The sequence below is a fragment of the Sparassis crispa genome, assembly GCF_003851025.1.
Source record: "Sparassis crispa DNA, contig_000002F, whole genome shotgun sequence".
Taxonomy (NCBI): Eukaryota; Fungi; Basidiomycota; class Agaricomycetes; order Polyporales; family Sparassidaceae; genus Sparassis; species Sparassis crispa.
Genome location: NW_020939749.1, coordinates 1,202,418 through 1,215,894, shown reverse-complemented (window position 1 = coordinate 1,215,894; position 13,477 = coordinate 1,202,418). Strand labels below are relative to the sequence as shown.

Sequence of the window (13,477 nt, the reverse complement as noted above, 5' to 3'; positions counted from 1 at the left end):
GAAACGTGCACAGACCGACAACCAATACACTGGAGGGCGGCGACCGCAGCGATGTTGTTACAAGAGAGTAGTACCGGTAATCATACAATTTCACACTTCCTCGTTATTGGACGCGACACCTCTGACACAACTACAAATTTAAGTGCAGCTGCAGACCTTCGACTCTTTGGCGCAGGTGCATTCGGCGCCGGTCCCCTTACACTGGCACTAATGGACGCGGTCAGCACAGACCAGGAACGAATCAACTGGTCATCGACGTACGCTATTCGTGTGCGACTTATTGGGGCAATTCTCGCAGTTGCATTTGTTCTTTGGGCATGCACAACCGGTTCCCTCGGGGCCACAGGCTCTGCAGAGAGGTCCATTCGTGATAGATCCTGGACGGCAGCTTCAAGAGAGCTCACCCGCAGGCGCTCTGGCAGGTGCAAGTGTCAACCATCTCGAGTCGTATGTGAGCGAAAGAGAGTGCACTTCAAGCTGAGGGGAGACAGCAAGCAGACAACCGGATTTATATAGCCCGGGTACTGTTTGGGGAATGACGTCGATGAAGCTTAAGTATGACATCGCAGGGCCTGGTGCCTTGGCCAGATGCATGGCCAGAATATCCACTCAGGAGCCAAAATATCGCGAGACGCCGGGTACTAACTATGGGTCAGAGGACAACGTCAAAACATAATGTGATCAATATTAGCTACAACTCTGTGAGACGTTCAACGGCAGACGACGACCTCTGTTTGATCACAGGGCTTACAGTAGCTATCCGCCCTCTCGCGAACTCGTCGCCTTCAGCGCACCCTCAGCCTTCCTATGCTTCGAGTCAAACCACGCAAATTTAGACCGATGCTTCTCCTGCATCGTCGCGGCCTCCTGACCCTCGTGGCGTTTATCCTTGTGCTTGTGCTTGTGCGCGTCTTCGTCAGGCACGACTGTCAGGAAGTCCACGATCAGCGACCATAGATTGTTCCCACTGATTGAGCTCTCCGACAGAACTGCCTGGTCCGCGATCTTGGCAAGTCTCCGTGCCTCCTCGGTGTCCCGTCGCGAAACGATGCTGCTTGGCGGTGGCTTCTCGTCCAGGTCCAGCGCCCACGCCCACGGCAAGCTCCCCGTCAACACCAGGCCCTCCCCGACGCCCTTGGCCGTCGCATCCGCCGCGCGGTGCTCCTCCTGCGCGAAGAAGTTCTGCAGCTGCGTCATGTTCTTCAGCGTGTCGTTCTTCGCCCGGTTGAAATTCCGCCGCCGCTTCTTATCGATCGACCTAGTCGTCTTCGCGAACTTCTTGTCGAACTTGGCCCGAGCGTCGAAGTACCGCCGCATCGTCAGCTCAGAGATCACGCCTACAAGCTCTTCGGGGTACTGCAGCGCGGTCAGCGCGTCCTCCGGTTCTAGTGGCCGAATGACCCCCAATGTCGAGACGCGCTCGCGTATCATTGTATCCTAGATGTTGGGCGCATTGTCAACACACATGAATGACCTAGAGTTTTTGTACTACGCACCAATCCATTACTATACACCGAGGGTTCACCCGCCCTGCGCAGACCATCATCTTCGTGCGAAGGCGATCGTACGCCGAACCTTGGCCCAGCGACGTCGCCCGTATCGGTCGGTTCCATTGAGTCTGAGCGCGAGCTACGACTGTCATGTGCGTCGTGAGAGCGGAAGAACAAGCTCGGATGCTTCATTCTTCTGCGAAATGTATGCAATGATCCCCTCGAAGGCGGATTAGTATCTTGACCCTCCGTCCCCTGCGGTGAATGTGGTTCGTGCAACTTGTGTGAGCGCATGGTCGGCGACGAGTTGCTGCGGAATACCTGCGGTGACGGACGGCGCAAGTCCTCGCCGGAATGTGTTGCTTCTGACACGCTGTCAGGTGAGCTTGGGATGGCAATGGGAGAGGGGAGGTCCATCGCGAATGGCTGCACAAGGGGCAATCCGGTGACGAATTTGCAGAACGTTGCGATTGCGCGGAAGCAGTACTTCGCGGGGGTTGTGAATGAAAAGAGGACAGGGAGTGTGTGTGCAGCATCTTCCGACGGGTCATCAACTCGGATCAGTCACATTAACGTACAGAGATGCTCACCATCATATACTTGCAAATGAACCTTCGTGGGACCGAACCGTTGCTCTATGTTCTTTAATGGAGGATATAGCTTTCGAGCTTCCTCGTTGACATGATATCTACTCGGGTAAGCGGCCTTGTGGGCGCTAGGACACACATGATCAGTCGAAAACAGAGTAAAGGTTTAAGAGCTCCTCACGAATAAATAATCTCATCTCTCAAAACCTCCTTCTCGCTCGCAATCACAAGTAGCGGCGGCAGCCCGCCCAGATACGACAGCGCCGGGCTGACCAGTGGGTGAACCAGTAGATCGTTGGTGGTGTACATGTGCACCTGGTCATGGACAGTGAGAACCTGCCCGTCTGTAGTGCGCAACGAGATCGTCTGGCCCCGCTGCGCCGCGCCGGGTGTCGGGAGCGACGCCGTCGACCCGAGGTGCAACGTCTGGCCCGTTTGTCCCACGGCGAACTCGTGGTTCCGGCAGGGCGTGTGCCCGCCCTCATCTACTGCAGGTGGCGCGGCATCGCGGCTGTAGCCCCTACGGAGCGCATGTAGTATGCGACTGCGCATGGACTCCATCTCGGCGGAGTATTCCTCCGGGGGCGACGGCCAGAGTGTGCTCGGCTTGTGGAACGACAGGCCATATTGCGGGATCACGTCCTGCAAACCGACGGTGAGTCGTGCGCGCGATTTATGGCGTACTTACTCCGACGTACCGTCGCCGTGTTGATGTGGATGCTAGGGAACGAGTGCGTCAGGTCGCACCAGGGCGAGATCAGCACGCCACCGGCGGGCATGGGAAGCCCCGTGTCGCGCAGTATTTGCAGCAGCGCAATGCACAGGCCCCCGCCGGCTGAATCTCCCGCGACCACGATGTGCGCTGGGTCCACCGGACGGTGCGATGCGCCCTCAGGCGGTCGAATTAGGAAGAGATCTACTGCCGTGAACGACTGTGCAGATAAGTACAAGAAAAGTACATACATGCCGCGAGGAGGTCATGGATCGCGCAGGGAAACGGGTACTGTGGCGACAGCCGATAATTAATCGCTGCTCAAACATCAGTCGCAGCGCCATGAGAACCAAGGAAGCTCGCATACTGAAAACGCGTCCATTGATCTTACGCGCGTACCGCTGGATGCCATATCTATTCAATCGATCAGAGGACGTCTGCTCGGCACCACGAGCGTTTCTCATACCTCTCTTGGGCGATGCTGCCAAAGTAGTACCCACCTGCTCAGGTGTGAACACTCTGGACGAGAACACGAGGATTGATCCCTCACCTCCGTGCGCAAACAGGATACATCGCATCGCGTCCATCTCCGGCCCATACACTGCCGGTCCATCTTGGCCGTCCACAGAGTCTTCGCCGCGTGCGTGCTCGGAATTTCCCTTCCGGTGCGCCTCGTCCCGCCGCTTTGCCTCCTGGTAGTCCTTCTTCGCGGTGATCCATTCGGCGTCGATACTGTGATCGTGAGTTCGTAGCGGGGGAAGAAGACGGACGCGACGGGGCACCTACCCCTTGATACCGCGGACCTGCCACCACTTGGTGCCGCCGACGATGCGCTTCGTTGCCTCTTCCCCGCCCAGCGCCTGGATCAGGAATGTAGCCGCGTCGTCGCAGCAGGACATGGGCACTCGCAGTCGGACGACGTGTGACCATGGTGAAGAGGGGACGTAGGTGTTTGAGAACTCTTGCAGTTCTTCTATCGTATGCCTGGGGGGCACTCAGTAAAGTATCCCGGCGCGAGGGAATCACGCACTTGGTAGCAGCTTCCATGAACGTCTGCAACCGAGTTAGAAACGGAGACAGGTGATAGACGCGACGTCGACACGCACCTTGATGATATTGAACGCCTCATCATACAGTAGCTCGTCCTGCCGCAACTGGGTGATATGGTCTCCGTGTTCCTTCACGATCCGCTCGAGGTAGTGCTTGACGAGGGTTTCGAGGAGCAATGGCCCGATTCTGATGCCTGCCTGGCGAGTGAGCGAGTTCAGAGGCATGGTTTGCAGCGTCTTCCATGCGGTGTCCAAGCAAATATTGGAAAGGCGAAGGGTGCCACCGGAGGAGTAAGGCGGGATGACATGAGCGTCATTGCGCGCCGGGTTTGATCAAAGCGCGCGGTGCGGCACGGAAGCCTCTTTCGACAAGTGTTTACCGTGACTATTTAGTTCGTCGACACAGAGCACATTAATGGCGAAACGTTTGGAGATGCAACGGATTGCAAGGCAAGGCAGGATTTTCAGCAGTTTATATCGCCGTCGGATATCGATCACACTGACTAGCAGGTGCGCACGTTGCCAGTCGCTAGCGCCCCGGTATCGCGAAGTCCTCGCAGTGGGGACGAAGAGGATATTTCCGCTGTAACTTCAATCAAATCTGTTGCATGTTCCGATTCGAAATCACCCTCTGATATATGTATCTCTCTGATGGATAGACCTTATATAGTGACCTCGTGCGTCCCAAAATTATCCGACGAATGGATCGAAGCTCGGACGCTTCTCCGCCAGAAGTGGCGTGTCAGGCCAGCCAGCTGAGGGGAGGAGCCATTCACCGTTTCCCCTCGCTGCAAGTCCCCCCAGCTGCACACGTCGCCGCCGTCTCTGAGGAACATGTCCCCGACCTCCCCGATGATGCTCGCGCTCAAGCAGCGGCTGCAGCAGGCCCCTCGCCCCCTCGCCCGCCATCTCGGGATTTCCATAGCGACCTGCGTTCTGTTTTTCATCTCCTTCCTCCTCTTCTTCCTAGTCGCTCTTTCTCTCCCTATCATCAAGACCATCTACCTCTTCTCCCTCAAGTTAGACACCGCCCCGGGCGTGCCCGCCAGCTCCGTCGCCACCGATCTGATGTTCGGGGTGTGGGGCCTGTGCGCGAGCAGCGTCCTCGAGGGCTTCGAGGTCTGCTACGGTCCGAAGCTGGGCTACACCGTGCCCACCGAGATCCTGAACCTCACCGGGTACCCCAGCCTGGTGGAGGGCGTCATCGAGGGCCTCACGGTCCTCCTCGTGCTCCACCCCGTCTGCGCGGGCCTCGCGTCCGTCGTCATGTTCACCTCGCTCTTCCTCGAGTCGCACGCGCTCTGCATCACGTCTCTCGTCGTCTCCATCTTCACCATCGTCCTTGCCACCGCGGTCTTCGCCGCCGACCTCGCGCTGGTGCTCATCGCGCGCATCAAGATCCCCGCGCTCACGCAGTATTCGTACTACGTCAATTGGGGGCCTGCCGTGTGGATGGTCCTTGCGGCGCTCGTAGTGCTGTGGGTTGGGATGATCCTGCTGAGCGTCGTCGTGTGCGAGTGCTGCGGTGTTGGCATGCAATACAAGGAGTCGGACGAGTCTGACGACGACCGGGAAGTTGACCGGTACTGAGGGAGTTCAAGTGAGTGGACGTCGCAAGCGAATTATTTGTCGGGGCGACTCAAATTCAGCGTTAAAAGCCTCCCATATTTATTCATGGCGCTTTTTGCAAAACCGCCTTCACAGGACAATTGAATAACGATCTGTAAGTATCCAATTCGAGCATTGAATCTTTCGGCTGATGTCTCTGATGCCCAATTATGCGGCTAGTTATGACTTACGACGATTACGACACTCATGATCATCCCAGGACTCTCGTCCTTGCATGTTTACTCTGGGAATATAGTATTCGGCCATTTAATATTGTTGTCTTGTGCAGTTCGATGGGAACTCCACCCATGTTGTTTCGATAGATCCTGGTTTCACTGTTCTATGATTCGATCGCGTGGCGATCATATCTGAAGTAAACGCTGAAACCTGACTGCGAGAAATCGTTGAGCGACTCTCATTACTGCATGAACAAACGAGAATCGGGGCAAAAGAGGTGCGGGTGCAGGGCAGCAACTCGCTTAGCACTCGTATATGTTGTGCTGACTCTTGACGTCATGGTGCCTTCTAAGTCGGAAATATTAGCAGATCGGTATCATTTTGTCCGGAACCTCTGGTGCTACATGAGTCTAGGGTACAAGCTAACGACGATTGTCAGCACTGCGCCACGATGTATCGAGGATATGTTGCTCACATCAGAATTGAGTGACATCGACGACTTCCCTGTTCTCGCCGATCTGTACTTTCAGACCGTGTCCGATCCAGGGAGGGAGCTTCTGCTGTCCATTCGCATCGACGGTGCCGTTCAGCACACCTTCGCCGAAAAAGACGTAGCCAGGTATATAGCGATCTACGAAACTGCCAGACGCTCAGACGATCGCGCTGCCTCGGAAGTGTCAGTGAAAGCGCTCACCTCTCAACTTGTTGATCCGTCATGCCTTTCCCGCCATTGAGCGACTTCATATGGTGTTCCTGCTGCAGTCGCCACCTGTAGATGAACTCGTACGGATGCGCGTCCGCGGGGTTGATCTAGCGGTGACGTTAGAAACCTCGCTGGTGCGCCGTCGGCCAGCACGACCGGCTCACCTGGATGAATACATGGAGGCATTCCCACCACGCGACATACTCCTTGAGCCTCTCATTCACATCCACCACGTCCTCCTTGCGGAACCCGCGGCGCACGAAGAAGTCCTCGCCCAGACCCTGCACAGGCAGCGCCCACCGCCGATCGATCTCCTCTGCCGATATGGGGTAAAATCCCACACACCAGCCCTCGAGAACGACAACGTCAATAGGTGGGGAGACGAGCGTCGAACCTGCACGGTCGCCCTCGCCCCCGAAGAGGCTCTTGTCGAAGCGCGGGATGTTCACCGCGCCGCCGCCATCGTTGATGCGCCGCAGGCTCTCGAGGATCTCCGCACCCAGTGGCACGTCGTGCGTCCCCGGCTGTCCGCGCCCGCGCAGCAGCCTGTTCTGCGGGTGCGCCGAGGCGAGAGCGGCGAGGCCGGCGTGGGGCAGGTAGAGGTCGTCGATGGAGAGGACGGCGACGGCGAGCGCGTGCGGTGGGGAGGAGAGCTCATGGCGCAGACGGGAAGTGAGGAATGTCTTCCCGCTGCCCTGGGGACCCTGTACGCCAACCAGGAGCGGGGGAATGGCGCGTGCGGAGGCGAAACGGGCGCGGTGGGCGGCGAGCTCCTTCAGGACGTGCGTGAGCATGTGCTGCACGGCGGGCGGGAGATCCTTATGTGGCGAGGGCATCGAGCGAGGCGTGAACCACGGCTACGGAGAAGGAGAGGCGTGTGCGACATACATCGTTCATATCCACGGCGAGCTCGCTCAGAAAGTGTCTGTCAGTGAACTGACGGTGGCTGTGAATAGCAATTCGCCGAGTAGTCGCCGGTAGCGGCACCCTCGGAGCTCCGCGGACCACTTCCGTTCTCAACCAGAAGTTACTCAACGCCAACCTTGCCGATCAGGGGACTCAGCACCTCGTATCTCCCGCTTGTCTTCTGGATTTTTTGCAGAAAATATCCATGGTTCGCCTTAAGGGATATCATGGAGGTGAACCAGTGCAACCACGTCAAGCGCGGGATACTAGTCCGAGTAGCAGCCTGCCATAAAGTGTCATCAACAAGGGAAGTCGTTGGATCCATCCTTATATGGAAGTACCGTTGTGCCCCAAACCGCGCAAGCATCGCCATCTGATGGGAACTAAACCCCATTTGGCTTGAAATCCTATTGTGTCTTGCCTCGTGGCGTACGTTGCTTTGCTTGTTGCTCAGATTGGACTCTGACTCATGCATCTGGCAGCAATAGATCTTCGCTTTGATTTGAAAATTTCATGCTGCGGTTTTCCCTCCAGCGTATAAATACTCCAAGTGATTCCCCCCACTTTCCCCCATCGCCTCTGCCTTCTCTCCTCCACGTGGACGGTTGGGTTTCTGGGTATATAATCTTGTGTCTACCGCTCTTTCTCCCATCGCCCTTTTCCTCTGTCTTCCATCACCTATCCTCAACCTCAACGTCGACCTCAACGTCTTCCACATTCTCAAGCGATCTTGTCCAAGCTCTTGTATGACCCCGACTGAGGGTTCAAGAACAGAGGCAAGTCTTCTCCGACGTTGTTGTCCACTGTCTGTACTCAACGGTCGCCCATCCACGTGGCAGGTCACTCCAGTGTTTTTCAACATGTCACTAGTAAGTTGGACTGGGCTCCCTCCTGGTCGACGAGCGGTATCCCCAGATTGGGCAACACAACGGCGCGACTTCTTCGGCGTTGAATGGACTCACTTCAGCCTCGGCGATGGTGGCCACCAATGTGGCCACACCAACACTGGGCTTCTTTTCTTTTTTTTCTGGCGACGGGTGGGCAGTGGGCGAGTCTTAGCTTCATTCTTTTCCTCTGACGACAAACTCTTCTCTGGCGATGACTTTCTTCTGTGGGACTTGGCAACATACCTTCTACTTTTCCACTTCCCATTTCTCCGCTCATTTTTTCATTCCTTTTTTCATTCCTTTTGTCTTCATGACGCTTGGCGACAATCGCGTGGACCGACCCCCCCGGGGGCTGGCGCGGACCTCTTCGTGGTCCCCGGGACGAGTACCCCGTCGCCCTTGTGCGACGGGCGAAACCAACTCGCGCCAACCTCGAACCCAACCTGAAATCCAAGGTGTGTCCTTTGGTTTGTTCCTCTATAGTTCGTGGACTAATATTTGGCCGTTCCATTCCAAGACCGCCGTCGATAGCCCGACGTGCGCTTAATCAAATTCTTTCGCACTAACAATTCTTTGTAGGTTCACTCGGATTATCGCCATCCCGTCTGCAAGGCTAGCACAAACTGTTCCTCGGCATCGGCGAGGGGCGTATGGACCCTGTAAACCCTTCAGAAGAGCGAGATCATCACAGACCAGTGCGCAATGATTTGGGCATTTTTCTGCCTTCTGCACCCTGTGGCTGGTCGGCAGGTCACCTTTCGTTCTATGTCGACTGCAGGCGAGCACAAGCTGTTGCTCAGAATCGGCGATGAGTGTATCCTGCAAAGCCTCCCCGAGGGTGAGACCGACGATGTACTGGAGTGCAGCGATGACGCTGCACGACGGTTTCCGTGACTGGTCAACAGTGATCGCTCTCGTGGGTTTTGTTGACTGCAGTCTAGTGCAAGCTGTCGACGGTCGGCATCGGTGAGGGGTTGGACGCTTTAAACCCTTCTGAAGGGCGAGATCGATGGAGAGCCGGTGTGCAATGATGCGGGCATTTTTTGCCCTCTGTGCACCACAATGGCTTTCTGTGACTGGTCGGCAGGTCGGTTTTCGTTCGGTGTTGGTTGCAGTTTGTGCTAGCCTTGCGGTGCGGTTGTCCCCAATGCAAGAGAAGGTGAGATTTGCACCAAGTTCGTTTCGTCTGCACTTTGACTAACAACGTTGTGCAGGGTCGCCATATAAGCGCGTTCAAATACCCTCAATCATATCAGGTGCGTCCCGAGGGCGGGCAGCACTTGCGATGCAGCGCTGTCCGGGCGCGGACCTTTACGTGGTCCTCGGGATAAGTACCCCGTTGCCTCCCGGTGGTGGGGGAAACCAACTCGCGCCGAATCGTGGTTTGCCTCCAGTTCTATGCATCACTGTTTGGCTGACCATTCTCCGGCCTTCTAGACATCTACTTTTGATCTCGGATGTCTGGCTCGAAATGAAGGTGCGCTCTTGATTGTGTTATCTCGCTCACTGACCAATGGTCGTCCGCCTAGACCGAGGATGGCCGTCGCCGTCCCTGCCGCATGGTGAGTGTAAACTGCCAGCCAACGTCGTGCAAGGAGCATACACACTGCGCCCTTCCTCGAAGGAGACCGACGGAACGACCCGGTGCGGTCCGATGACGGCACTCGTTGCCTCCGCGCACTGTAGAGCTCTCCGTGTCTGGTCGGCAGGCTGCTTGTTGCTCGACGTTGGTTGACGGTTTGCGCTCGCCTTGCGGTTGTCGTCAAGAGGAGACGGATTCGCCGGAGGATACCATGTGGCCCCATGCAAGGTGAGCTATCTTAATTCTGGCTAACTTTTGGTACTATAGCTGCGACGCTGTGAGCGTGGGTGCTGGCGGTGCCTGGTGAGTACTCGTATATCTTGTCTGGGCTACACTTACTCTGGCGACTGCATCCACCTGTTCGGCGTTCTCTGGCGACACGATACTGCGGCCCCTTGTGCGCACTGGTTCTGGTTTATGGGCAGGTAAGTTGACGACGGCTAATATTGACTTTGACGACAACGCTTCGTGTAAAGGTGAGTCAACGATGGCCGGGTCAAATCTACTGTGGCGACACGGCTCTTGAGCGCCGACGCTCGAGTCTCGACAACTGGTCTGTGGCGACTCTTAGGCGACCGTTCATTGCTACTCTGCTTTTCTGTTGATAATCTGTAAAGTATGGCTCGTGTGCTACTTTGTGCTTGTCTCTCTGGCGGCTGTCATATGTCGGTGAGCGTTGTGGCATGATATCATATTTGTTTCGTTTGATTTCTCTCAGAACGAATTCACGAGTCCGACATAGTATGCGACATCGCAGAGATTAAATGATCCATTTCTACTGTGTGGTGAGCGCTCCGTTCACTTTAGTTCGGCGAGTGTGTGGCATTCGTCTGCTTTGACATGTTAGTTGAACGTAGACGCAACAACATTTGGCCTGAACGCCGTTGTCAATCGACTACGCTTTTTTACTCGGTGAGAGTTCTCTTGTCTCGAGTTGGGTGACGTGTTGCGCTCTTCCGCTTTCACACTGATTAAAAGTATAATCACGGCAAGACCGCTATATCCAGTAAAGGTGCGTCGTTTTTTTCCCGAGGGCGGGCAGCGCTTGTGATGCAGGCGCTGTCCGGGCGCGGACCTTTACGTGGTCCTCGGGATAAGTACCTCGTTGCTTCCAGGCAGCGAGGGAAACCAACTCGCGCCGAACTTCAGGTACTATTTCTTTCTCGCCTTCTCACATGCTTCCTCCTTGCCGCTGCCGCATATTGACAGCTCCCCTTGTTGGCCCTCTTCCACACCACAGTGATAAAGTTGAGTCTAATACAGCGCTGCCATCTTCTCTTTGTGCCTGACTGATGCGCGCTCTGCCATCCTTTGCATCCCCCAGCTACTATCAATGTTGTTTTTGACATCCGCTCGCTCGATGTCGACTGCCACCTTTTTCAGTCTGGGGAACATCTGTTCTGCTGCCTTCGGCCTGAGACTCTGGCAACACTCGCTCGATTTTCTTCGATGGCGATGATTACACTGACCGGTTCACGACGGCTGCTCACCTGGTTATGACTGTGATGATGTTGACTGCAGTCTGTGGCAGTTCCCCTGCGGCCAGTGCTCTTTCGTATTACTACTAGCTCTGGGGTGTCTGGCTGCGACGGAATGCAACATTGGTGAAGATGCGAAGATACTTTGGGTGTGCACTGAAACCGTATCTGCGTCGAATTCTCGTCATTGCTCCGTGTTCTGTCGACCGCTGTCTGTTTCTGAATCTGGCGACATGCTATGGCACTTTTAAACTCGACTGTCGCTGCATCTCCACCTGGCTTCAGAATCTTGGTCCACACGTCTTGCCTCGGGTTTTCTCTTCATTTTCTGGTACGATTTGTCTTTTCTCATTTGGATTGGTGGTCTCTTCCGACAATCATGTTGCTTGTCCCTTCCTGTACTCGAGGACGGGTGATGTCTGCTTGCAGACGTTGTCCGGGCGTGGGCCTCTACACGGCGCTCGAGACGAGTACCTTGTTGCTTCTGCGCAAGCGAAACCAACTCGCGCCGAATTGGAGCGTATTTTTTTTGGCTCAATGTGCTGTCGTTTGCTGATGGTCCTTTCATTTTCAAACCATACAGATATCAAATGTTAGCCAAATTTCATTCAGTTGACTGGATGGTGATTATTTTCTTGCAAGGCCCCGACTGACTCGGAGTAAATGACTTAACGAAGGCAAGTTTGGTGATCGCTGTCCGAAGCCCTTCCTTGACGACGTCCTCCGATGTGCAGGTGAACTATGCTCGCGCGTCCTTCACAACATTCTCCACATCAACATCTCGCTAGCCTCGGCCGCTCTGTGCTCTCGGACCGCGACTGTCGACCGGTAGAAAGGCCTCTTGTCTGCGGCGACGTAGCTGATATTCCTGTCTTGATCTTCTCGCTGTTGCTACTGATCTTGTTCTTACTGGCTCTGTGTATTTGTGCCAACAGTGTTTTGGACTCTCGAGATGGCGCGAAACAACTTGGCAACACCATTCAAGACGCTACTATGGGTTAGATCGATCAGTGGGCTGCTATGCTTTAAGTTTCTGGATGAGGACCTGGTTCTCTTCTGTTTTCTTGGCGACGTCCACTGTCTGGTTTGCGCTGCTGCTTGGTTGTGCTCCTCGACGTATTCTTGCACACTTCAAATGGCGACGTTTTTCTTCTGTTCAGTTGACGCTTCGCTGTACCATTAGTCTGGTTTCGTCCAGTGGTTGAACTCGAACCCACGCAACAATACCGACATACCAAGAATGTCAATGTCGTCCTCAGATCCGTCATCAGATTGTTTCTCATTTTGTCTACCTCGTCTCGTCCTTGTACATGCTCATATCGCGCACATTGAAGTGGAGGATCATGATATTGATCCATTGATCACGGACGTGTATTGTTCGGGTAAGGTAAGTGATGTCACTGGAGCTCTGGGCTGAGTTCTCGTGCGCCAGCTGCTAGAGATGGGCCTCAAGACGTCTGCCGATCGCAAACCATTTCTAGGATGTCTTCCTCACCTTGTACGTGTCAGAGACGCGCAGCTCTGTGTCGTGTTGAGCGTTCTCACCCCGGGTACACATATACACGGATCGCTGGAGTCGTAGGACTCCTGGGCTTCCACGACGTGCACCAGCTCCTAGAAGCCAGTTACAGTGTTCGCGGGTGAGCACACCTAATGCTTTCGATCAGTAACAGGACTTTGATCCATGTACGCGTTGGTATAGCTGTGCGTTCAAACAACGTGGTCATTGCGCAACAAGGGTATGCCTCGTACGGCGACAAATACGAGGTCGTTCCCCTTGATGTCATTAGCGGAGACTTCAGCGAGATTGTGCGAGGCGCGTTACTGAAATGCTGCATCAATCCGCTGGGATGTGCTCACCTAACATTACATGTATGCAGATCGCGCAGAAACTATCGATGTAAGTGGGTTGCATCATTTGTGAGGTGAGGTCTGAACGTCTGGCGGTTGAAGGAACCATAAATGTTCTGCGGGAAGCTGAGAACACAGGCGTCAAGCGATTCGCATTCACAAGTAGCATGATCACAGTCTTCTGTTATCGTGTAGGTTAGGTTGGAACACAGTTACGAAGGAACAGGCATTTAACGAAAGTGGCACAGACCCGATGTTCGTCTACGACGTGGAGAAGACACCTTCGGAGCGCGCCATCTGGAAAATCTAACTCAACGAGCAAGTGAACCACCCTACTTCATCGATTCTTTTTCCCGGGCTTCCGTGACCCCGACGCGACCTTTTCGGCCTGGAGCTCGAACGAGCTAGTATACCACTTGTCTTCACGCGTACCGTCGACGCGCGCGA

At 55.1% G+C, this 13,477-nt stretch overlaps 4 protein-coding genes across 4 annotated transcripts; 2 read left to right on the top strand and 2 right to left on the bottom strand.

Annotated features, from left to right (window-relative positions):
* Positions 1–756: 756 nt before the first annotated feature.
* SCP_0303830 (predicted protein) lies at positions 757–4,063 on the bottom strand (the record flags this gene model as incomplete). The annotated part of the gene is made up of 12 exons (XM_027755776.1): positions 757–1,437; positions 1,497–2,026; positions 2,081–2,205; positions 2,259–2,719; positions 2,776–2,993; positions 3,041–3,106; positions 3,157–3,203; positions 3,256–3,289; positions 3,340–3,521; positions 3,576–3,773; positions 3,820–3,842; positions 3,896–4,063. The coding sequence occupies 12 exons, from the start codon at positions 4,061–4,063 to the stop codon at positions 757–759; spliced, it is 2,733 nt and encodes a 910-aa protein (XP_027611577.1).
* A 609-nt stretch (positions 4,064–4,672) lies between these two features.
* Positions 4,673–5,428, top strand: SCP_0303820 (predicted protein; the record flags this gene model as incomplete). Its single annotated transcript, XM_027755775.1, has 1 exon — positions 4,673–5,428. The coding sequence occupies one exon, from the start codon at positions 4,673–4,675 to the stop codon at positions 5,426–5,428; it is 756 nt and encodes a 251-aa protein (XP_027611576.1).
* Positions 5,429–6,099: 671 nt separating this feature from the next.
* On the bottom strand, positions 6,100–7,223 carry SCP_0303810 (Probable ATP-dependent kinase; the record flags this gene model as incomplete). The annotated part of the gene is made up of 4 exons (XM_027755774.1): positions 6,100–6,262; positions 6,318–6,433; positions 6,491–7,144; positions 7,215–7,223. The coding sequence occupies 4 exons, from the start codon at positions 7,221–7,223 to the stop codon at positions 6,100–6,102; spliced, it is 942 nt and encodes a 313-aa protein (XP_027611575.1).
* A 2,689-nt stretch (positions 7,224–9,912) lies between these two features.
* On the top strand, positions 9,913–13,340 carry SCP_0303800 (hypothetical protein; the record flags this gene model as incomplete). Its single annotated transcript, XM_027755773.1, has 5 exons — positions 9,913–9,929; positions 9,969–10,004; positions 12,853–12,988; positions 13,060–13,079; positions 13,226–13,340. 5 exons carry the CDS (start codon positions 9,913–9,915, stop codon positions 13,338–13,340), a joined length of 324 nt encoding a protein of 107 aa, XP_027611574.1.
* Positions 13,341–13,477: the final 137 nt, after the last annotated feature.